Source organism: Silurus meridionalis, chromosome 1 (genome assembly GCF_014805685.1).
Source record: "Silurus meridionalis isolate SWU-2019-XX chromosome 1, ASM1480568v1, whole genome shotgun sequence".
NCBI lineage: Eukaryota > Metazoa > Chordata > Actinopteri > Siluriformes > Siluridae > Silurus > Silurus meridionalis.
The window spans coordinates 15,137,961-15,164,355 of NC_060884.1; the positions used below are offsets into that span (position 1 = coordinate 15,137,961).

The 26,395-nt window shown below is 37.8% G+C and overlaps 1 protein-coding gene across 1 annotated transcript in view; it reads left to right on the forward strand.

The window, feature by feature from the left end:
- Positions 1–26,395, forward strand: part of snta1 (syntrophin, alpha 1) — a 27,397-nt gene continuing 1,002 nt past the window's right edge. The window contains exons 1-8 of the mRNA XM_046859469.1: positions 1–353; positions 7,181–7,366; positions 19,968–20,151; positions 20,376–20,565; positions 20,691–20,812; positions 23,112–23,308; positions 25,308–25,495; positions 25,936–26,395. The exon at positions 25,936–26,395 is cut by the window's right edge and continues 1,002 nt beyond it. Of these exons, the coding sequence (XP_046715425.1) occupies positions 71–353; positions 7,181–7,366; positions 19,968–20,151; positions 20,376–20,565; positions 20,691–20,812; positions 23,112–23,308; positions 25,308–25,495; positions 25,936–26,028 (1,443 nt within the window). The 5' untranslated portion in view covers positions 1–70 and the 3' untranslated portion in view covers positions 26,029–26,395. The remainder of the gene's footprint in view (positions 354–7,180; positions 7,367–19,967; positions 20,152–20,375; positions 20,566–20,690; positions 20,813–23,111; positions 23,309–25,307; positions 25,496–25,935) is intronic.

Genomic DNA, 26,395 nt, shown 5'->3' on the forward strand with positions numbered 1-26,395 from the left:
TCTCTCTCTCTCTCCACCCCTATCTCTTTACGGGACTCTGGCAGGCCGGTATTCCAGGAATGTGTGGAACATGGCGGCCGCAGCGAAGGCTCCGAAAAGCGGACTGCTCGAGGTTCGCCTGGCCGCGGAGCGCTGGAGCCGGGTGTTGGCTACACTCAGCGGTGAGACGCTTACTCTGAGTCCGGGGGAGGTGAGCGCTGAGGCGGCTAAAAGCACGCCGGCCGCCGGCGGTACTGTGAATGGAGAACCGGGCCACCTGAGCTCCCCCGCTGTCCCGGACTCCATCAGCAACGTGAAGAGAACCGTGCGTGTTACCAAACAGGACGTGGGAGGACTCGGCATCAGCATTAAAGGTAGCCACTAAGTTTACACTTTACAACATCATAAACTTCTCCTGAATTGAATTAAACAGCTAAAAAGTTGATCCACATCCACATACATATGCTTGACATTTAAAGCTGTGTAGTACTAAAAAAAGTTACGAGTCCATATGAACTTTCTGTTATCTACATGTCTCTAAACTCATCACTGTGGACTAATAGAAGAGTTACATATATCAATCCAGATGAATATTAAACAATAGTTAACACGGGAAAAAAACTGTCACAGAACTACAACAGATTTGGGTTATTCCTGGTATAATCCGCTTCAGTGGAGTGTTATAAACCCGTTATATGCTCTCATTCCCATCGCGAAACCATCCGCATGTCCAAACCAGGACTCTCTTGTATTTCAAGACTAAAAAAAAGTCATCCACAAATCATCCAGTTCTACACCGCACTCAGAACTGCGAGTGTTAAGAGCTCCCTGGATTACACCCACACTGGGAACAGGCTCGTGAAATAGATTTAATGATAATATCTTTAAGCGGGTAGTTTCATGGCTGAGTTATTGGCATATTATAGCAGCTGTGAAGCCCAGCTTGTTGCAGTCTTTGCTCTGAAATGTTTCTCAACTTGCATAATTTTACTTTCGGTGCATGAATGAGCATAGACTGATAACTCAAACCTTGCCCTCACACACACTTAGAAATTATATACACACACACACACACACACACACACACACACACACACACACATACATACACACCCCCTCCTCATACACCCACAAACACGTTGGAGTTGTATGTCTATATTTAATATAGTGCCTTGAGAATGTCTCAGGATTGCAGCTGTTTCACTCGTGTCTGACCAAGAAAGAGTCAAGAAAGAGTTCTATTCCTTGAGAAATTGTTCGGGTTTTATTAAGAAGTGTCTGGTCTTGCTTGAACACCATGATTCATGCTCTCCACTCTGTTGGGTTCAGATATAATCATTTATTAATGAAATGGCCTTTCCTCTGAGAGCGGTTGTTTGTGTCAATAACTAAGGAGGAGGTCAGAATGGGTCGAGGCAGAACGTGTGTATGAGGGGGAAGGGAGTTGCACCCCAATGCCAACAGCTGACAAGAGAATTACCCACAATGCTCAGCGTTGTCACTGGCTTGAAATGAAAGCTATGGAACGAGAGCAAGGAGGAGTGGTGGGTTTTGGTGGTATTTATTTTAGGTAGAGCGAGAGAGAGAGAGAGAGAGAGAGACGACCTTGCATTGAGTCTAAAGTGCAGCTGTATTTTTACATTTACTGTAGTGCCAGATGTAAGCAGATCTGCTGTGCTTTTTCTTGTCGAAACCCCAAGTGTAACCAAGAAAGAGTTCCATGATCTGAAATTTTCCACTGAGAAGAATTTCCATCGGGTTATATACCTTTGCCAGCTCCCAGTAATTCTGGTTTGCAGTTTCCCTACATGTCATTAAATTGTGGTTTGTTTTCCAATGTTAACCAGGCAGAAGCTTATTAGATGCTCAGTGCTTTTTCAGTGCATTTTTCACAGATGTCACCAGGGAACAACATAGCAGAATAAAAAGTTACATAACTGGCTTAGTTATTCAGGCAAACCCTGATACTTTTAATCCAGCTCTGCCTTGTGCTGTTCACCCCCCCAGATTTTTAATCTGACATTTCATACATATCATTTCATTTCCTCTAATGAAGGCAATAAGCTAAGAAGTTACCCCTCTCTCTGTCAGCATATTAAATGTCAACCCTTCCTTCTTATTACGTATATAAATGACTAATATGTCCCTATTCTTCTTTTCAAAGGTCAGGATGTTTCAGAGAAAGTTATATGCAGCGGTGCAGGAAGATCTCCCCACTGAAAATGTAGGATAATACTCGACAGCATAGAAAACATCAGTACGATACTGTACATAATACAATTCATTTGAAAAAAAAATGTATTTGCAGATCAATTGAGGCAATTTTAAGCCCAAACAGTTTGAGTAAGTTTGTAAAAGTAGCATGTTCATGTTTAAAAAGTAGCATGTAAAAGCACAGGGGTGAACTAATGATTGGTAGAGTGACAAAGATCCATTAAAAGGGTCATAACTAAATCTAAGCCAGTGGCACAGTTCCAACCTTCCATCAGTATCGGTATTTAGCCAACGGAATTGAGGGCAACAACAAACCATCTAGAAGGTCTTTAAAGGTCAAAGATCTTCAATAAGGATCAGTAGATGGGGCCAGAATGATTGGAGTAAAGCGACAGTATTTCAAAAGTGCAGCAATTAGGCTTTTATGAATGGTGCCTATTTAAAGCGATGGGGAGCGATCTGAAGGGCAAAACATAGCTGTGGCACATTTTCAAACATACAACTGTTTTGGTATCTACCCAAATAAAGCAGAGGTTTGTCACTCTAGGTCTTCAGCTTGACCACCAACTTGTGGGTATGATTACAGAAAATAGCAAGTGCATTTTATTTTCAGAACAAACATACCAAATGTTTTCCTACATTTCTATCATTGAAATGTGCTTTTATCATTCAGGTCTATATATCATGTCTATGTGATACTGTGTTGCCACAATATACAGTGACATTTATTCCCAATTATACGGTATTACCACGTCTACTATCTATTCATCATGCGAATATACCCAACATACTAAACAAACATTCTATGGAGTGGCAAACAAACACTTTTTCAGCTATATGGACCTTGTACAAGCAATAAAAAAAAATTGTAATAAGAATTGCAGCAGAATTACATAAAATCCTACCATTTATTTGGGGTGATATTTGTACACATCCCACAATTGATCCAAACCAGAAATTGTGGAAATTATACTTTTCCTGTGATAATAGGTTGATTCACAGTTTTTACTAATTATATTTGAATCAAAAATCACAAAATCACAATCAGTGAATGAAATCAATGCTGCATAGCTTTGACAAAAATATGCTCATTGTCCACTTTATCAACCCTAATAAAGGTAGGGTTCTTCATCTTCATTTATCATCATATAAATGCAGTACTCTATTTAGCCGTTCACATGGCAGCAGCCCAGTGCATAAAAAACATGCAGATACAGGTCAAGAGCATCAGTTAATGTTTACAATGTTAGAATGAAGAACTTGTGAATGACGTCTCCGGGACTTTAACCCTGTCATTGCTTCCTGGTATCATATGGGCTGGTTTGAGGAGTTTAGAAACTGCTGATCTCCATAGATATTTACACACAACAGTCTTTACCCTTTACATAGAGTGGTGCGAAATACAGAAAACACCCTTTAAACAAATAAGCCAATCTTTCTATTTTCATGTGACTGTGATTTTTTCTTATCAACAAGGCTTGTCCATTCTGCAGAAACTCTACAGATTGCTGTGTGTGAAAATCACAGGAGAGCAGAACATTTCTGAAATATTCAAACCAGATGATAACAACAACAATGCCATGGTTAAGGTCAAAGAGTTTTTTCATTTTGATGTTTGATGTGAATATCAGTTGAAGCTCTTGGCCTGAATCTGCATAATTTTATGCATTGACCTGCTGACAGATGATTGGCTCATTAGATAACTGTGTAAATGAACAGTGACCGTTGAGTGTATATGAAAACAAGAACCGTTGCAATTTGAATGTGTGAAAAGAATATTTGCAGGTTTTTAAAGGTTTTTAAGTAAGATTTTCTAAAGTATCGTTGTTGGTCCATTGGGTAAATGTGTAAACCTTGTTTTCCATGTAGTGCTTCACAAGGCAAAACTCAAGGGCATTTTTTGCTTCCTCCAGCATCACCAGATGGATGTCTGATATTCAGAAACCCTTGAGACCAGTCGCAGTGGCAACCCAATGTTCATTGAAAATGATTTAAAGATGCTTCCTCTGAAGATATACTGCAGGCATAACCTTTCTGTACTGAAGAAGATCTATGTATTTGTTTTGGAGCATGCTCTAACGCAAGGATCAAACCGAGCATAATTCTCATTGTCAGAGTGTTCAGCGTAATTCACTGGAAGGTAGAGGACATCTGATATAGGAAAGTGGTCAGTGTAATGAAATTACATATTCTGAGATGTACTTTTTTCTTTTTTTACCTAGCACAACTTATACATTGCATGCAATGCATTTCTTCGAAAATCTGATAAAAACTTTCTAGTTTTCACATTTAATTTGATGTGTTCAGTCACCAAATATTGGAGTCTCTTTAAAAATGCACTCTGGGATACACTCAACATGATCTTGCAACCACTGGTGTATTACATGTAGTATTTATTAGAATTATCTGAAACCCCTCCTTAAACAGGGCCATTAAATAGACACAGATGGAGACATTAGCATCTAACCTTCTTCCAACCCTCATAAATCCATTCCAGGAGCTAGCGGGTGAGACGGGGGCTGAGAATTAGCATGATTTAATCTGCTCTCATCAACATTATTAATTTCCTGAGGAGCGAATGTTTGGCTGGATTTCGAAATTATTCCCAAAGAGCTACCTCTTGCAGTGGAAGCATTTAATGGGAATACTGTAGAATCAGCTCGAGAGCCGGTCATATTACCTAGCGCCAAGAAACCAAGTGCCAAATGCGGAAAAAAAAAATCAAGCTGGTGTGAAATGACTTAAATAAATATTTAGCTTTATCTAGCATATTGCATGAAGAAATATAGTACATTGTATGCACGCAACACAAATTTTAGCATTGAAATTTCCGAATTATTTATACAATACGGTGGGTGAAGATTCTACCTTACTGCTCCTTTTCTTTCTGCAATATTATTGCACATTAGTCACTTGCTCTGTATGACAGGCTAGAATTTTGTAAAAATCATGATTGTGCCCTAAGAGAATGTACATATTTCTCTTCATTTTGGGGCTCGTTGGTCTCCTGGGCCATTAACATATGCTGCCAGGACGCTACAATGCTCACTTCCGGTTGCAGCAATTGGGAAGCCTGCTGAGAGTGAATTTCTTGCACAAAATTGGGATCAGGACATTTTTTTCTGGTCATGACCTCTTTCCGGTATTCAATTCAATATGTCAGTAACAACAGGCAGTCTGAAACAATTTTGAATATAAATGCAATGTTTAGGAAATGGCCTTATGTAAAAGCTGTGCATTCTAACAAACATAGCCCTTTTCTTTTACCATATTTGGTAGACAATCTTCTTTTACCCAAGACTTCAACCGGGGCAGTGGTGACTCATTGGTCTAAGACTCTCGGGTATTGATAAGAAGGTCAGGGGTTCAAACTGCTGCTGCCCTGAAACCTTTCTGCTTTAGGTGCACCATATCATTTGCTCAAAGAAAATAATTTTACTGTATGTAAGAAATAAAGGGTTCTTCTCATCATAAATATTGTTACATAGCCACATTTGTTGTGTTTATAACATACTGTATAAGCCGATCTCAATTGTGTAGTTAGTTAGTTGGTTAGATATTATTGTGTGTTATCGAAAGCCTAAGAGCTGCCATACAATTCATGTATGTTAGAAAAATAAGCACTGTACTTCTACTGAAAATAATTGATAACCTTCAAGAATTCATGTCATCCATCAATTCAAGAAACCACACAAGATCCCGAAACTAAGATTTAATTGATTTCACTATTACCGGAAATGCTGGCAGTAGTGTGCTACAGTATGTCGGATTAAATAAAATGTGTTTAAATTCGCTATCTAAGTTTGTTTTTTAGAATCATGAGAGACATAAGTAAAAGTGGCATTTTTATGATCTCAGGAAGTGCAAAGATATAATATAACATTTATTATCACGGGAGTGCATCGAACGTGGATGGTGTTTCGGTGTTGTGATCGTTTATTCGTTCCACTTCAGTAAATGCACTAGTGGTCAGCATCACTATGGTATAAATTACTTTTTCATTTCTACTTTGTAATGTTGAACAACCACAATTCATTAGAAAATACATTATACCCATGTGCAAACAAAAGTGATAATAATCCATTTTATTTTGGTTTTTTTTTTATTTTTAAATGGCAATGAAGTTCAAGGGCTCTACAACACAACTCATAAGCAAAATGTTTATAGTGGAAGCTGATGTGATGGTTACGCTTACATCAGTTAAGTTTGAGAAAGGGCGGAATGTCTTGTACGTCTGGCCTAGCGAAGTGAGATGTAATAATGAAATGTTGATGTCTGGTTTAAGATGAGTTGTAAACCTTAGTCTTCTGTGCATTCTGTGTAAATTACAATTTTACTTTTGGCATCGTCGTGCGTTTAAAAATCACCATCGGTGAATTTTTTCTCCCGATGCCGTGCAGCTCAGAACACAGGTGAAGTGTGTTTTTTCACTCCCGGTTGTTTTCAGCGTGACGAATATTTTGCATTTCCTGCTGACAGTCCGAGTGAGCGGCAGGTCAAACGTCAGAGGAACATCATCCATATTTATGATGTGCTGCGGCCCGATTCAGTGGGAGAGCATCTGATTTAATATAAAGAATTTCATTGGTTCACCTGAACCCGTTCGGCAATTTCATTGGTCTAATGTTATGGGGCTCAGATTTTTGGCTTGAAGCTTGTGAAACCGGGAAAAACCCAGGAAAAATCCACAAATTAGCCGCTTCATTGTTTAAGCCGCGGGGTTCAAAGCGTGGGGAAAAAGTAGCGGCTTATAGTCCGGAAAATACGGTATTACTTTTTGAGAGAAATATGGAGTTCCATGCTTTGGTTATTTGTTTCAAACTTAGACAACTTAATTTGGTTTTCAGTTTCTGTTTCAGCTTTACTTCCAGTGTGAAATATCATATAATTCTGCAGGCCTTTTGAAATATAATTGTTCTGTAAAAATACAAATCAACAGTATGGCAGTGAATTAAATGTGACTATTTTTTTATTTACTATCTTTCAGGTGGTAAAGAGAACAAGATGCCCATCCTGATTTCTAAGATCTTTAAAGGACTCGCCGCAGACCAGACTGAGGCTTTGTATGTCGGTGACGCCATTTTATCTGTCAACGGATGCGATCTGCGAGAAGCTACTCATGATGAAGCCGTACAAGCTCTGAAAAAGACAGGGAAAGAAGTCATCTTGGAGGGTAAGAAATCATAGATCTGATGCTGTAAAAAGTAAAAACCCATAACTCAGAATCTTCAGCTTTGAAATCAGCAAGTGACATTATGTCAAAATGTCTGCTCACAGCATGACAGTATACAAAGTAGCATTTCTTACATTTGAATATGTTATGAAATCTTGAAATCATTTAGCATACAGACATCTCAGCTTTCATAACGCCGAATGTACAGTTTGATGTTTTGAGGCGCATCATGTTTATCTAGCTCATTGCTAACAAAACATGCAGCTTGATACTTGGAGGGTGAAATTACATAATTATGAGTTGCCACGTATTCACTGGCCATGGACTTGTTATTTATTTATACGTCTTCAGATATACATATTTAGCTGCACTTTGTTCATTTCCACAGTGAAACTACATATTACTCAAACATAAGATTCTTATGTGCTTATTGAACATCCCATTCCACATTTACTTCCCCTTCATAATAACCTCTATATATAACCTCCATAGTTCTAGGAAGGTGTTCTACTCGATTTTGGAGTGTGGTTGTGGAGATTCGTGCTCAATCCCCCACCAGGATTTAGGAAATTCAGGTACTGATGTAAAGCGATTCATCCCGAAGGTGTTCAATAGGGTTGAGGTCAGAGCTCTATAGCAGGCCACTTTAGATCTTTAACTTCAACCCATGTAAATCATATCGTCTAGGAGCTTCAATTGTGCTGTCATGCTGGATCAGAATTGGGTCTCCTCAGTTCAAGTGAAAAACATCCTATAGACCTGAGTGCCTCCAACTTTGTGGTTACAGTTTGGGGAAGAATCACATACGGATAGAAAAGTCAGGTGTCCCAATATTTTTGGCCATATAACAATGTACATTTGCACTTTTGGTTGATGCTAAACAGGAAATGTGATCTTAAGTGAGGCTGAAAAATTGTACCTTCGCACACCCAAATGCAACAGAAGCAGGGATGAGTATGAAATCTAGTAAACACTGAGATCAGCATGAACTCAGGATGTTCTTTTACTTGGGATTTTGGATGAAACTGCTGATCAGCAGCCCAAAGTTGAAGAATTACTGAGTTAAAAATTTGTTTGTGAGTTTTCACAGTGCATCATCATATCTTTAAGACAGAGCTGCAATACTGGACAAGGTCTATGCATTCCATTCAACTTTCTATTATGCTCAATTGTAATTTAAAGTGCTGAACTGTCTATAGACAGCTCCATTTCTAAAAAAATACCGCCTTCTTTGATGTGATATTAAACCTACCGGATTTCAAGAGTGCTAGAGAAATGGGAAATGAGTAAGGAGGTATGACGTTCTACAATAAATCACACGGTACTCTTTCTAGGATTTGCGGTTACGTTTAATTTTGCAAGTGAATTTAAGGTTCCATGTGAGTAATGTTCTGCCGTTGGAGCCAACAGGCTACACAAAGCAAGGTCAGGTGAATGTAGGCATAAAATAGTGCAGATGATATCATAAAGCTACAGCTGGTCTCTGGCGATGACCTCATCCCAGCCTCGCCCCCGCACACAGGAAAAAAATACACTCCCACACCTTCCCACACACACACACACACACACACACACACACACACACACACACACACACACGCATACGCTCTACCACAGTTAACACTGTTAATTCTTACCACCGTCATTATAAACAGACATGTGGTCGTGCATATGGTCATACAACAATCTGTCATTGTCCTCAGGGCTAAACAAACGAAACACTTTGGACAGTGTGCTGAGAGCGAGCCATGTCCTAAACACTACTACTGCTTTCTCAGTTTAGCTTTCTATCTCATCCAGAAGACATCAAGCTCAGGCATGGGTTCAGTGAGTAAATCAATGTGAGAAGCAAAGCACACCAGAGCTGTGGATTTGCGGCCAAGGCAGGTTGCCAGATCGCAGCGCAACATTTGTTCTATAATAAATCATTGAGAACGGCTTGGACGCCATATGATGTGTTAATGATCGTTGTTCAATGGCGTGCTAGTAGCGAGGATGTTCAAAATAGATGAATTCAGAAACTGTGGGAGAGATACTGCCAAATAGATGGAATGATAGAATAAAGATTCAGGAGTTATTGGATATGATAAGTGCTGTGAAGTGCCATATCAGCATTTTAGCTTCTGTAACAAGGCTCTTAGAAGTGGAATAGTGCAACTATAAAGGTGTGTGTAATGTCTGTGTGCGAACATTCACTGTCCACCCGGTCCTTTTCCAAGACCGATAGAGAGAACAGAGGAAAACAATTATTGTATCCCTGAGAAATAGAGATAGCAAGTCCACTAATTGATAATTAAGTAGGAACAGTGTTGCAGAAAGGGGCAATGAGTAATTAAGGAAAGTGTGTGTGTGTGAGAGTGAGAGTGAGAGAAAGAGAGAGAGAGAAAGAGAGAGAGAGAGAGAGAGAGAGAGAGAGAGAGAGAGAGAGAGAGAGAGAATGAAGCAGGCTAATTTTCTCACAGTTATAATAAACTAAATAAACTTACACAGATAGGAACAGCCAAGCACTACCAGTCTGGTGTGTTCATGTGTGTGTATTTGTGTATCTGTGAATTATGGTCTTTTCTCACTCTTGTATGGTGAAAAAAGCTGCATTGGAAACCAGCTATTTTCGCGCATCTTAAACTCCATTACTCACGAACAAATGCTCCCTTAGGCTTCCATTTCTTCATGTCCTACACACCAGTCCTTCTGGGCATCATATAGAAGCCAGAGCTTGTGAGTGAAATCCAAGCCCATCCAAGCTCAGTTCTGCTTCCCATGCTGTTAAAATTTCTGTGATTTAAAGTTATTCTGATTTTTAAGAGCTAAAGGACATTATATTGTGATAGTTTCCCGCCTGTAGCGAGTTAGGTAAGAATATTTCAGTTCTTTATTCCGTGAGTTACTCTCACAGAGACTTTAATACAACGTAAATACAGGATTTGTGCAATGGTATGGCAGTGTAATGCATAAAACCACGCAGATATGGGCAATGTTTACATCACAATGGGGAAAATCTAAGAGGTTTTGATTGTGGCATAGTTGTTGGTGCCAGAAGGGCTGGTATGATGCTGATCTCCTGAGATTTTCAAACAGAAAACACCCAGAAATCTGTAGACAGAAATGCCTTGTTGATAAGAATGGTCAAATCAGACTGGTGTTTTGGTGAAAAGAATTCTAGAGTGATTCAGTTGACCACTTTTATACAATTGCGATGAGCAGAAAATCTCAGAATGTATCTCAGAACACGCAGAGACTTGAGGCAGATTGGCTACAACATTAGACATTATATTGGGTTTCACTTTTGTCAGCCAAGAACAGAAAGCAGAGGCACAGTAGCGTCATTAACTGGACAGATAAAAACTGGAAAAAAACATCGCCTGGTCTGATGAATCATGGAGTTGCTCTTATGCGGTTGGTTGGCAAGTTTTCCAACTTCCATCACATCAACTTTCCCTGTTTGTGGTTTTACTGGTGGTTGACTACTAAGGCAGCTACTTGGGTGATGCATATCGAATTAATTACGACGTCAGCTATTACCACGTTTTTAAAAACAACTAACAGAAATTCATACATGTAAATACCTTTAAAATCAGCAGCATTGGCAAAGAAGTGTGGTGCCTGCCATCTGTGTAGCAAAGAGCTGCAAAGGTAAGAGGAATATGAAGATGGGGATGTAAAAATTGTCATGCATTTCCAGCAGGAGCAGGCAAGAAGATCAACAGTATTCTGAAATGTAAATAGTAAAACCATGAAAGGACTTGCATTTTACTTCACATTAATACAATATTACAAAAAAAAATAATAATAATCTCATTTGGCTGTGCGTCATTTGTTCTCAATTTAACAGCACCATGTGGAAGCTCATATAATACCACCCTGAGAAAAGACAATTCTGTCCAAAAATACCAGCACTATCTTAACACATAGAAGGACCTCACTATGCAGACTGGTGAAGCCAGGCTTAATGTAGTCCCGCTTTAATCATTCTAATTTCCCTCACTGCCTCAAGATATCAAATTTGCTCTTTCATTAGACAAGTGCCTGCTTTAGTGAAGCACTTCAAATTGATGTTTGGCAATAATTCACATTGACGGAACTACACAAACTTTACACGACAATCTGATTTGTTTAAAATCATGTTTGACACTTCATAATTCACAATCGTAATGGTTCTTATGCAGGATACCTGCGTATTGCGAAAACTATTACAACTTCACAGATGTTTCTTTATATATATTCATTATATAATAAAATATCTGATCTGAGTGCATGTGAAATTGAGCGCATTTTACAACCTGAAAATAATGCCTGACAAACTGAAAGAGGGAATGGTTAAATTCTCATTATTAATACTATCGAAGTATAGTAAACAGTGCCATGCAGCGGAGACATTTTCAATTTAAGTCAGTTTAAATTCGATTTCTACAACAAGCAAACATATCCAAAACATAAAAGAGTTTGATGCAAGTTTACATATACTTTTAAGGCATTTGGTAGCCGTTCTTATCCAGAGTAAATTACAACTGGTATTCTTATTTATACAACTGAGCAGTTAAGTGTTAAGGGCCTTGCTCTAGGGCCCAGGAGCACCATCTTGGTGGTGCTTGAATTTAAACTCACAATCTTCTGATCAGAAGTGCAACATCTTAACCTCTGAGCTACGACTTTCAGAAAAGAATTTAAACATTTTTCATTATTATTATTATTATTATGTACAATTTAACGGAACCGTAAATACTAATGTTGTAATTTGTACACATGTTAGTTCTGATCAATTTATTTGATTGGGCAGGAGTTAATGTTTTAGCACCCTATCTAGCATTTATCCTAACAATTTTTCCTGATAAATAAAAAATATAAAAAAAAGACAAGAAGAAAAGCAAAATCATGTCCATATTGTATCTATGTCAGTTACTCAGTATTGAATTATCATGTTTTAGTATGTTTGTATAAAAGCTGGTGTTCTGAAGCTTACCTACAGCCTTATGCCTAAGGAAAATTACAGCCATGTTACATTTACATTTACAGCATTTAGCAGATGCCCTTATCCAGAGCGGCATACGAAAGTGCTTTGCGTCTCTATCAATGAATAAATCAATACTAGTTCACAAGATTACAAACTTAACACTCCTTCAGCCTGAAAACGATGCTGAGAGGAATTATAGCACACTTTTTTTTATAAATAAATATATATTTAAACAAAGGCAGAATCAAATGGGAAAAGTGCTAGTGTATGGTTTTTGGTAGTGCTTAAATATGTACAGTATACATGTACATTTGTAAATCCATTCACCTATAGAGTTTACATGGGCAGACAGATAGAGGCCAACTCCTGTAGTATAACCTTTGACCACCACCACATGAAGAAAATTTAGACAGCAAATATGACCATGATGTATTAAATGCACATTTATTAGATTTCATGAACAGACTTCAAATGATTTTTGGGAGTCACAGTGAACCGCAGGGCACAGTATAGTTTTACACTGAAGCTACGCCTAATACCGTTTCACAGAAAATTAAACATTTCTTCTTCTTCTTCTTAATATTATTATGGTTGATATTTTAAAATACTCGCGGTCAGGTCTTCAAAATATTTCATATTCTCAAGGAACAAGGAAACCACAGAATATATATATATATGTGTGTGTGTGTGTGTGTGTGTGTGTGTGTGTGTGTGTGTGTGTAATAATCCATTTTTCTCTTTTCCTGAGAAGGATTTCCAGATATTTTTATTAAATTTGGCCTAGAATCCAAATTGTCAGGTTGGTCCTTTTACATTTAATGCTAACAGAGATGTGAATAGATTGTACAATACGGTCTTTATTTCTTTCAAAAGGTTGGTTGCTCTCCAAGTCAGGACTTGATTTTTTCTCACTTAACTGAAGTTTCACACTTAACTAAATTAACACCATTAGCCATTATGGCCTTTTGTGCTGTATCATCAGAATGTGCTAGCTCGTACTTATAATAAATGATCCAAAGAGTCGGATTCCAAAAAGCATGGTTCTCTCTGGCAGTGGGCCACTCGTTTAATGAGCTCATGTGAGACATTGCCGATAAGGGGATCTTATGTAAATTGAGTTCTGCTAGTTATTCTGCTAATTTCCTCGCCTGATCTCTGGAGGTTGCAACAAACTAAACCACATAAGCCCTTATCCCCACAGAAACAATAGCATCAGTTTAAAAGTAAAATTATGTCCTGACACACACACACACACACACACACACACAACACACACAACATTTACACTTTCACACAATGTTTACACAAGCTCACATTTTTATATGGTTTCAAATTGTTGCGTCTTGCATATGTGATTAAAACTGTTCAGAGCCTATTATCCGTGCAAATGAGAAACAGTGCTTAATTTGTACCCTTGTCAGCAGTGATGTTGCTGCCTTTGTGTGTGTGTGTGTGTGTGTGTGTGTGTGTGTGTGTGTGTGTGTGTGTGTGTGTGTATATGTGTGTGTTTATTCTTATTGGTACATTTTTGCGGGGGCATTCTGAGGGACATTCCTGGCCTAACAGAGACTTTACAGAGCCAAACATGCTTCAGGAGTCATTGAGTAGCCAATCAGGCGCATTCCAGAAGCTCCCACGGCAACCAGCGAGCAGAAGAACACTGGGATAGGACGCCTTTGACTTTGACTTGGCAACCCAGTCTTATGTTTGTCCAATGAGGCAGCAAGATAAACAACTCCAATGGAAACACTGACCAATAAGAAAAATCTGAAGAATCACTGTTCTTAAACCACAGTATACCCACATATCACTCTTTACCTCCTTTGTGTTCAGACTTTTAGGAATTAAACTTCCAGAAGATTCATGAAAGCTTTAAAGCTTTAGTTGAATGTTGAAGGTTTAAGGAGGCCTCTCACATTCCCTAGATTTCAATACAGTAGTAATTCAGTTTGAAAAGAAGTTCAGTAGTTTACTTTAGTGTATGCTATTATTAGTTTCATTTGGTCTCTGTTTTATTGGGGAATTCCGCAGCTTTTCCTCCCTGCATTGTTCCCTTACTTCCAAGTTCCTACATAATCCTCTTAATTATAAATGAAGTTGTTTAGATCATTTTAATAAAAAATGTGCTCCTATAATTTTATTGATTAAGGCAAAACTGCTAACAGCAGTAGGAGGCTAGAGCTGTATTCCACATACATTTTAATTATGTTATCCTATCTTATCTGTGTACTTACCATATAATGAACAATACACATTTATACAGAACAAAAATTGTGAATTACTTGTCAAATGTTTTATTTACTACTTTAAATGAATAATACAATAATAAAATAGTTTTCAAACATTTTTATGTAATTTATTAGGAAAAAATAAGTTAAAGTTTTGAAATGTTACTCTGAACTTTCGAGCCTCTCACGGCTTCCCGTGAACTATCAGATTTTAATGAAAAGTCGTGAACTATCGACTGTCAAGGTTACATATATATATATATATATATATATATATATATATATATATATACAGTGGAACCTCGGGTTACGAATTTAATTCGTTCCGGTACTTTATTCGTAACCTAAAAAGTTCGTATCCCGATACAAATTTCCCCATAATAATGAACAGAAACTTCGGTAATTTGTTCTGGACAACCAAAAATATTACTTAAATAAAAATAAAGCCAATATTCACTAATATTATTTACTTTTAACATGTTATATTAAAATCATACCACATAAAAACATACAAAAGAGGAAAAGATCTTTACCGGGTACTTTCCCTTTGAGAAGACTCGCTGCAGGAGACGACGTTCGTAGAAGGGGGAGGAGGGAGAGTTATTGTTTGGAAGGAGAATCTTATTATATTATATTATTATATATTATTATATATTATATTATAGAATATTAAAGACAGTGTTATTAACACGAACGCTGAGACAATTGTTGCATTAGAGGAAAATGAGAGCTGTTTCTTTAAGGCTACTATCAGTTGGTATTGAAGTCCAGAGTGAAATTCATTATGGGTATTGTACTTCGGAAAAGACTGTAACCCTGCTAATCTATCTTCATAAAAACAAGTAAAGTGGTTATGCATCGGCTAATGTTGTCCATCTCATCATTCCACGAGCATCAACTAACGAGTTGTTACGCTTCTGCCGGAAAAGTTCAAGCGGATAAGTAACACGATGCTCTCGCTAGGGACACAGGACGCTAACTGATGTGACGAGCTGCGTGGATAGAGCAAAACAACTAACTTGCCTGCGATTTTTGGTGAGCGACGTTCGTATCCCGATATATTGTTCGTAACCAGGGCAAAATTTTGATGAACTGCGATTCGTAACCTGAATTATACGTATGCCGGGGCATTCGTAACCGAGGTTCCACTGTATATATATATATATATATATATATATATATATATATATATATATATATATATATATATATATATATATATATATATTAGGGTAAAATGGTAAACAAATTTTAAAAGGTTAGGAGAAAGAAATACAAACATACAAACATAAAATTGCTTGTAATTTTTTAATAACAGTTTATTTGTGAACATCAACAGTCTACACGTTTTAAATAATTTTAAATATAATATACAATTATATTATATATTTTATAAAATAAAATAAAACAAATCAGATGAATGCAATAAAAAAAATATTATATTGATTAAATTGAGCTATCAATTAAATCACAAATCTACTTATTATCTACTTAACTGTTCTGCTTATTTCAGAATACTTTACCAAATGTCTTCATTCCTTCCATCCTTCATTCATTCACTCCTTTGATATGTGAAGTTGTCAGGATTTTCTACTTTTAAGAGAAATTCTTGAAGCTGGACATAAAACACTAAAGAATCCATAGCGTTAACGTTAGCCACTAGCCACTTTCTGTTTAGCCACTAGCCACTTTCTGTTTAGCCGCTAGCCACTTCCTAGTTAGCGGATAATGCTAGTGCTATGAAATTTTCTAGAGTTTACATGTATGCACAAAAGAAATCTTATTTCTGGTACAGAGTGAGTAGCCACAGTGACACTGCGCTAACTCCAGTTTCTTTTTTATACCCCTGACATATCATCACTTATTTATTGGCACATTTACAGTGGTATTCCATTAGTTTTATAATATAATACAATAAATCACTGCTAAATTATTGAAATATTTTAATTTCAAGTTTAGAATCTAAAATCCATGCTAAAATCCATTATTCAGTAGCCTAAAAATTGCACATTCTCTAGGACCCTTTCTGTGTGCAATTCAAAGTTTAATATGATCTCAGTAGAAATATACATTTGTTGAAATTTGTTCGAGAATACAGGAAAAAGTTCTGGAAAAGACAGAGTTTGGTTATAAAATAATATTTAAAAAAAGTTGAACATCAGACACAACATTTAATCTGTTGTTTGAAAGAAATTGTTAAGAACGTGGCATCAATATGATTTTGCCTAAAGGAGACCATCCAATATAAGTAAGTGACAAGGATGTCATTAGTCAGAGGAGCAGATAAGAGAATAAGGGTAACTCTAAAGGTTAAATCTAAAGGTAATCTCTGAAGCTGTTTGCAGTAGAGACCTGCACGGGACGGAAATTTCAGGTTCTATCCAGCGCCCGCCCACCCTCTGCACAAATCTATTACAGTAATGAAGCATTTGTACTTTATTACCTCTCATCTCTGATTCGATTGCTGCTGATGCTAATTGAAACTCGTCTAAAATTTGATTGTATTTTCAAACACTTTTCATTTTTTTTCTCTGTAAAAAAAAAAAAGTGTTAATGTGCAGCAATGGTGGTGACCTACTCATGTACCAAGATCAAGTTTCTGATAGTTCACCTTCTTCATGCTTATTTCTTGACTTGGCATTATAAAACACCAGTGAAATCCATGGAAGGTGGGAACAACTACATGCAGGGACTTGCACTAACAAAATACTACCACCATCTGGGTGTTATCAATTTTGCACATAAGTCTCAGAGGCCACGTGGTAGTCTGGATAACAAAATGGCTGTCGTTGTATTGTAGACGTTGTGAACTTTAATTCCACCTTATGCATTAAAGACGTGAACATTATTAAAATGATATTAAAAAGTCTTTACGTTTAAGTCACTGAGCTTTGCTTTGTTTTGTTTCCCAAACCCTACCACCAGCTTGAAATTGTGCTTTTTCATCACTCTCTCTGAAGAGGATAGAGTGTGCTCTCCAACTTGTGGCATCGCCTGGTCTCTTTAATTTCACAAAAGGTCATTTAATATCAAGTCCTAAGAGGCTTTTGTACCGGCAAAATCCCTGTTTCCAAAAATACACACAGAAATACTCTCTACCTCGTGTCTGTGACTGTCAGGATCCTTTTGTTGGATATGATTACTGTTTACTAAGAGATTACCACCATGCAGAAATTCCATGGCAGGCATACTTTTTTTGGGGGGGGAATGCTAGCTGTATGGGAAAGTGCAGCTTTAGCTGTGTGTGTAAGTGCTAAAAGGGTGTGGGTGTGATTAACTTTTTTGCACAAGTGTTGGTTGTGTACTGTGATCTCAACACAGTAGTGTGTGCCCCACTACTTGGTCTATGTGCTGACTCGGTGACTCAGTGTGTGTGTGTGTGTGTGTGTGTGTGTGAGTTAGAGGCTGAACTTTTCATGTGCCGAGGAACTGCTGTTCACAGACACACTCTCAGAGACCTCAGTCCCAACACTGACTGAAATCTGATCTGCTGTGGCCCTTAGTGGCGCCTGCTATAAATATTCTCTCACTACGTGTGAGTGTGTGTGTGTGTGTGTGTGTGTGTGTGTGTGTGTGTGTGTGTGTGTGTGTGTGTGTGTGTGCATGTATGTCTGTGTGAGAGTTGTTGATGGAGAGAGAGAGATAGAGAGAGAGATGACATAAAAGACTAAAGACTTAATTATTTCAGATGATCAGAGCCGTGAACTGTAAGGATGAGGTACTGAAGGTCCTCTAGGGTCCACTTGTGTTTGTCATTGGCAGATATTATTCATGTAGCAAGCAGCATTTATTTTGTGCTGAAGTGTCTGGTGTACAATAGTACAGAATAATGTGTCATGGCTACTGAATAATGATGAAACAACAGTTTTAATTCGCTTGCGATTTGAGAATGCGAACAAATTTCTATTTAGAAATAAACAGCACATTCTACTTTTTTTTCCATTTATCTTTCTAGGATGTTGAAGGGCACCCATGATTCCTGTTATCACTTATGCTATTACAGCTATAAACAACATCATTACTCCAGCAGCTTTTTCTCTTTTACTTACTTGAAGTTAGGCAAAAATGCTCAAATCATGAAGATCCCTTAATTCTAAAGACCCTTCTGTAATTAAATACTGAAAGTTACAGCTTTATGTCTCACTCACAACGCCCTGACTGTGCAGACGGCTTTAAATAATTAAAAAGAAAATCGTTTATAGGTCTAATATGTTAATATAAGACCAATGAAACTGTTCATGTAAATTTACATATGTAAATGTAATATATAGTTATGAAAAACATTACAGTTTAATATGTTAATCTCGTTCCTAAATGAATAACATATTAGAATGAACATACTGTGAGAGCTGCATTGTTATGGAACATTAATCCTCTTTTGACCAATCATATTTACAAATTCACCAGTTTGCAAAACAGCACTAATTATTAACGTTTTCTCAACATTACGGTATATTAATACTACAGTTACACTATTTTATCCCACATTTAACCTACACCATGGGGTCTGGTAATAGAAAGGTGATGAGTTTGAGGCACTGATATTAGCATGCAACAGTGATGTGAATACTACGGTGGCCGAGAAGTGCAAAACACATTAACAAATCTGATGTGTCTCGTCCAATGATCGGTAAGTTTTCATTCACAAACTATACCTACATTTTCCGGTTGTCGTTTGAATTGTCGTTGTGTCTTTGGATTTGTGATTTGTTAATGTGTTTCGTGCAACGATTCAGACAAACCGGAAAAGGTAGGTATAGTTTGTGAATGGAAACTTACAGATCATTGGACGAGACACCTGTCATTCAAGATATACATGTGAATGACAGGTGTCTTGTCCACTGATCGGTAAGCTTCCATTCACAAACTATACCTACCTTTTCCAGTTTGTCTGAATTTTGTCGTTGTGTTTTCGGATTTGTTAATTGGTTTTTGAATTTGTTTTTGAATTTGTTGTTTTGTTTTTGCATTTGTTATTTTGTTTTCAGATTTGTTAATGAGTTTTTCACTTCTCGGCCACTGTAGAATACTTCTCCAACTAATGTATAATTCCCAGTTAGCATTAGCTCTGTAGTCAGAAACCAATCATTGACAATGGGTTCAGGACAACATACACATGCAGTGCATGTAGAAAGTCCACTGCACTCCCTGTAGGTACATTAAAGCTTGTAGAAAGTAGACCAAAACTGTTGCTGTGGCTAAGAAAGTTGTTTAAAGGACTACACAGTGCCGCCTCAAAACCCCAGAAATGCTGTTAAAGGCAGCTGATAAATTCTTAACAACTAACCCTGCAGTTTATTGAAAATGGTTAAATCACAGTCAATATGTATTAATTATTATTTTAATAAATGGTGCTCAGATTGTGTTGCATTCTTACCTCTTATTAACCATTCAGTCATTCTCCTTTTATCTCACTTTGTAGTGAAATACATAAAAGAGATGTCTACGTTTTTTAAGAACGCCTCTTCGGGCACTCCTTCTCTCCTGGACTCTCCTCCTTCCACACCGCAGAAGCATGTCGAGCCAGTCATGAAGGAGACCAGAACCATCCCGCTGAAAATGTGCCACGTTACCCGCAAACAATGTCCACCAGACACCGAGGACAGGTAAAACTCACTACAGACAGAGCACGCACACGTACAAATAGAGAGAAGAGTGCAAATTTATTTTGCCTCTTCATCAGGGTGTGAAGAAGAATATGTACTGAATCAATATTCTTAATAACTATTAATATTTGCTTTTCATTTAGAAAAACCTCCCCTCCTTCTGCATCATGTCGTTTTGTAATTTGTTTGTTCTCTTCCTCCTATCCATGTGTGTGTGTGTGTAGATATTTTGAGGTGGTGTCAGCTGACAGGAAGCAGTCTGCATTTCTGAGGGCAAAGGATCCTGCAATGGCCCAGTCCTGGTATAATGCTATCCAATCAGGCTGTGCTGCACTTCTCCCTACAGCTAAAGACAGCCTCAGAGCCTTGCAGCCAGGCATGGACATTACACACATGGGCTGGATAATAGAACAGGTGTGTGTGTGTGTGTGTGTGTGTGTGTGTGTGTGTGTGTGTGTGTGTGTTTTATTAATTAGAATCAATTTTATGTGCATGAGGTGAATAATCCAGCTGAATATTAAGTGTTTGTGTGTGCGCAGGGATCCGAGAAGCCGATACTGGCAGTGCTAACAAACTGCGATCTGTTCCTGTACAGCTCTTTCCCTGAGAGCAGAGAGAGTCTTAATAGCCCAGACAAGAACCATCCCCTCATTACCACCAGGTACACAGAGAGACACACAAACTAAGAGTTATGATCACTTCCATCACACAGAAAACATAGTGTGGTGGCATCCATATATAATACAAAATCATGCACTTATACCCACGTGGGAACAACCTGCAGAAAGCTTGGGAGTAAGATCATTATTTCAGTGGAAGGAAATAAGAGAAACGAGATTAAGCCATTGGCACTATTTAGTAGGGGTGTGGCGGTACACAAAAATCGCGGTTTGGTACGTACATCGCTATTAACTCACGGTGCAGTTCAATTTCTGTACAGTTAGGGAAAAAGAAATGCAAAACATAAAATTGCTTTTTAATACAAATAATTTGTTCAGTTATTAGTTTTTTTTAATTATCGCAGATTATTATTATTGAGAACATCAACAGTTTTCATTTTTGTAATAATTTTAAATAAAATGCATGCTTGGTTAAATAATATATATATAATATTTAATATTTAAAAAAATCTAATCAAAGGAACGCAATACAATTTTTTATTATATTGATAAAATTGAGTAATCAATTAAATTGCCACCAATTAAATCCATCCTTCATTCATTTACTCCTCCGATATGCAGAATTGTCAGGATTTTCATCCTTTAAAGAAAAGTTTTGAAGCTGGACATAACGTTACCCACGAGCCACTTCCTGGCTAGCGCTATGGATCTTTAGCGTTTTCATGCATGTGAAAAACTATTTTCCGGTACAGAGCGAGTAGCCACGGTGACACTGCGCTAACTCTAGTTTCTTTTTTTTTACACCTTTATTAATAGTAAGCAGGTCCCTTGGTGGTCTAGTGGTTAGGATGCGGCGCTCTCACCGCTGCGGCCCGAGTTCAATCCCCGGTCAGGGAACCAACCCCAGCCACTCTTAGTGCTGGTCCCAAGCCCGGATAAATGGGGAGGGTTGCGTTAGGAAGGGCATCCAGCGTAAAAACATCAAATCAAACATGCGGATGATCCGCTGTGGCGACCCCTAGTGGGAGAAGCCGAAAGAAAGTTTTATTAATAGTAAGCATTTTAAAAAATGCACTCAAGGTGCGAGGGGGAGACTAAACAAACTTGCGGTCCGCCACTTAATACGCTCCTGCCGGAAACTCGAATTTAAACTCCGTTCCATGTGATCCTGTACAGGATACCATGTAGATTTTTCAGTTTCTTTTCAGATTCTGATACAAATACTAAAACTTAGAGTATCAGCTGTTAGATATGCCAAAAAAGCATTGTTAGATATGCTTAAAAAAGTCTTTTTCACTCAAAACAACTTTTATTTTAAAATATATAATAAATATAAATTTGGTAGCTGAGGGGTTGTAACATTATAGGAGTATTTTGGGCAATACATTAAACTCAAAACTTAGACACCTAAAACTGAACTATTATTTCATAGCAACAACATATACACTAGAATGTACCACCAGCATCAACAAAATCCAAAATCTACAGTCTGTAGTGCTGTATATGATAATTAAAACGTGCCAAATTAAACATGTGGATGATCCGCTGTGGCGACCCCTAATAGGAGGAGCCGAAAGAAATACATCTATGTATATCTCTGTATACAGTACAAACTGTTCCAGTCACAAGAATGCTTTTCCTTTTCAAACCAAATTCCAATCTTTGCTGTTCGTTACAGGATATGTTTCTCTGATATCCCATCCACAATGTTTGCTGGTATTGGCTCGGGACTGACCCTGGCGTATTGGACTGGTGCCATCTTCTATAAATAGTATATAATTCACAAAACATTGAATTTCTCAGTTCAATATTTTGCAATATGTAAATAATATTAGACGTTGTAGTGATGCTGAAAGCTCCACTCTGCTGTTCTTTAATATAAACTCAGTTCACTGTGGCCATTGGGACAATTATGCAAGGAGGGAAAAAAAAGTGTACCAGTAAGCATTCGTAAGCATTTATTAATTTCACATCCAATAATAAATAAAATAATTATAGTAAATGCTTATAAATAAAAGCATGACAGAAATTGAGAATGGTTTTGTGTGTGTGTGTGTGTGTGTGTGTGTGTGTGTGTGTGTGTGTGTGTGTGTGTGTGTGTGTGAAACTAGATATATACAGGCTAACTAGGAAGTATGTGTTGCAATTTGAAGATATTTTTGTTTCTCATTCTCATTAAATTTTTTTCTTTTTTTATGCCAAGTTTTATGTGATTCATTGATGCTTCTTGTAATTTTGTTTTTACCCCCGGTAGTTTGTGCTACAGTAAATATATCGGAGTAAACAATCTGTAAAGCAGATGCATTTTGCCATATCCCATTCTCGGTCTGTCTCATGTAGGCTTGTTCATTCTGGGCCTGGAAAAAGTTCATCAGGACAGGACTGTGATTTAACATTCGGCCTGCGTTTAGGCACTAAGCATGGTGTGGAGACCCACCTGTTCCGAGTGGACACTGCCAAAGAACTTTCCACTTGGAGCCACCTCTTGGTGGAAGGCTGTCACAGTGCTGCTGAGCTCATCCAGGAAGTCACTACAGGTACATTTATTACACTTTCACACCTTAACTCTGTATTAAAATTCCTTATAGTGCCAGCATTATAACAGAAATCAACGTATTAAAGTATAAAACATCATAAAAACAAGTGCATACTGAGAGTAGAATGTAAAAAACTTTGTCATGTTGCTAGAAAAACACTAATAATGCATGTTAATAAAGACCACCCAACAAGTGTGTGAAAAGCTGAATACAGTTGCAGGTCAGAACAGCATTGTGCCGCCCTCTGCTGGTTATGCTGTGTGTTGCACTCTCCTTTTCTACAGTGGTGTAAAAAAGTGTTATTTCTTATTTATTTGCATGTTTGTCACACTTTAATGTTTGAGATCATCAAACTAATTAAAATTTTAGTAAAAATTAACACAAGTGAACACAACATTCAGTTTTTATTATTGAGGGAAAACTAAATCCAAAACTACATGGCCCTGTGTGAAAAAGTGTTTGCACCCTCGGTTAAAACTGTGGTTTATCACAACTGAGTTCAATTTCTCTAGCCACACCCATAAAGGCTCGTCTCAGTTTTGCCAGAAAACATCTTAATGTTCCCCAAGACTTTTGGGAAAATACTCTGTGGACTGACGAGACAATAGTTGAACTTTTTGGAAGGTGTGTGTCCAATTACGTCTGGTGTAAAAGTAACACCGCGTTTCAAAAAAGAACATACCAACAGTAGAATATGGTGGTGGTATTGTGATGGTCTGGGGCATGGTTTGGGGTATGGTTTCGCTGCTTCAGGACCTGAAAGACTTACTTTGATAAATGAAACCATGAATTCTGCTGTTTACCAAAAAATCCTAAAGGAGAATATCCGGCCATCTGTTTGTGACTTCAAGCTAAAGCGAACTTGGGTTCTGCAGCAGGATAATGATCCAAAACACACCAGTAAGTCCACCTCTGAATGGCTAAAGAACAACAAAATGAAGACTTTGGAGTGGCCTAGTCAAAGTCCTGACCTGAATCCTATTGAGATGTTGTGGCACGACCTTAAAAAGGCGGTTCATGCTGAAATACCCTCCAATGTGGCTGAATTACAACAATTCTGCGTAGATGAGTGACCAAAATTCCTCCACAGCACTGTAACAACAGACTCACTGCAAGTTATCGCAAACGCGAAGGGTGACCCAACCAGTTATTGTATAAAATCTGCATGTTGTGTTCACTTGTGTTATCTTTTACTAATATTTAAATTAGTTGATTATCTGAAACAAATGTAAATGGGAAGAAAATTCTTCCTTTGTCAGCAGTGGTGTTCAGCAACGAAGGAAATTAGTAGCTTTTTCGCGTATCCGTACTGTCCTGAAGTATTTTCATTTAAACTTCACTACATTTCAAAGTCAAATATCTTACTTTTAAAATAAGACTAATTCATACCATTCTATTAATAGATTAATGTGCTAAGAGTAACATTAGAGTCTTTTTTATATAAACTGAGTTGATTCAAGAAAAGAATCTTGGTAGAAAAATTTAAATAGGAACATTACAGCCATAATAAATCATATTAAGGACACTCAAGTACATGTGGAGGCGAATCATTTTGTACTTTTTCTCAAGTGAATGGTTTGCGTACTTTGTCACCAAGGTCACTCATTTTCAACTACTGCAAAAGTGTAATAAATCACTACATATGGATTCCTGTATCGGTGTACAGACAAGGTAATATTAGAGACAACAGATGCCATGCAACTTCACTGAATTGTAAAAATATGAAACAGAATTTTAACAGAAAAGGTTATTGTTATATACTCTGTAAAGAATCAAGGATCGAGGTGTTCACGTAAGTTTCAAGGTTTTTAATGATGAATTTGATGAGGTCAGGTTGCTATAGCGTTATTACAGGTGACAGATTTCTGGTACTCGACAAATAATGATTTTATATGCTGAATTTTCAAATGTTTCTCGGTGTAAGCGTGTGGAAAATGTTCCTTATAGCCCCATTCTCTCTCTCTCTCTCTCTCTCTCTCTCTCTCTCTCTGTCCTGCAGCATGCAGTTGGAACGGTCAGTCATGCATGCTCAGTGTGCACATAGAGAACGGTTTTACTCTGTTCACCGAGGAGGCAGGTGTGAGGAGACACATTCTTTTGCAGCAGCCGTTTGAGCGTCTCCGCATGTCCTCCGACGACGGAGTGCGCATGATGTTCCTTGACTTTGGAGGCCCGGAGGCTGAGATTGTAAGAGCACCCTTTTTTTTCCCATCTCTCTTTCTCTCTTTCAGTCCTACCTTCCTCTTCCTTTCTTCTCCCCTTTTCTCGTCTTTAGTTCTAAGTTTTCTTCTGAACATACGTAACTCTTCATACGTTTTTGAACGCACTGCTTCTTCTGTCCTGTTCTTTTATTCTCTCTCAATTCAAGTAGTCTTTCTCTTTCACTTTCATTCCAGATCACAGGTCTGTATACACAGTGAGCTCATAGTTATTCTCTTTTGACTCCATTCTTTTGGATGAAATATTCAACGGACTATTTTGTAAAGACTCTGCCCACCTCCGTACGGTTTTTCTCACCGTACCACTCTGTACCCTATTTTTCACTTGTATTTTCTCTTCCTTCTTTTGCATTCAGTTCATTCCTTCCTCCATTCACTTTGCTTTCATTCCATTTTCTCTCCCTACAGCATCTGGATCTTCATGCCTGTCCCAAGACCATTGTCTTCATCATTCACTCTTTCCTCTCGGCCAAGGTGAAGCGTTTAGGCCTGCTTGCATGAGCACCGACGTTCCAAACCCAATACACGGATATGACGACATGACATGAGGCACGACCGGAACGTTGGAAGGTGGACAGACTGATTTAAAACCAGGGGCTGCTGTCGGGGGAGTCCTACCACTGTTGTCCAACAAACAGTTTAAACCCATGCATCAAAAAGTGTTCATTCTACTTTACATGTCAAATGTTGTGTTTGTTTTTTTTTTCAGAGAGCGAGTGCCATATCAATTTGTATGAAACAATTGTTGAGGGCAGAAACGCAAAAACTAAATATGATGAGGAAATACATCACTGAAAAACGAAATACTGGCAAGCAGTGGATTAAGTCGAGAGAATGTGGTGCGGTCTGGTCACAATCAGATAATCAG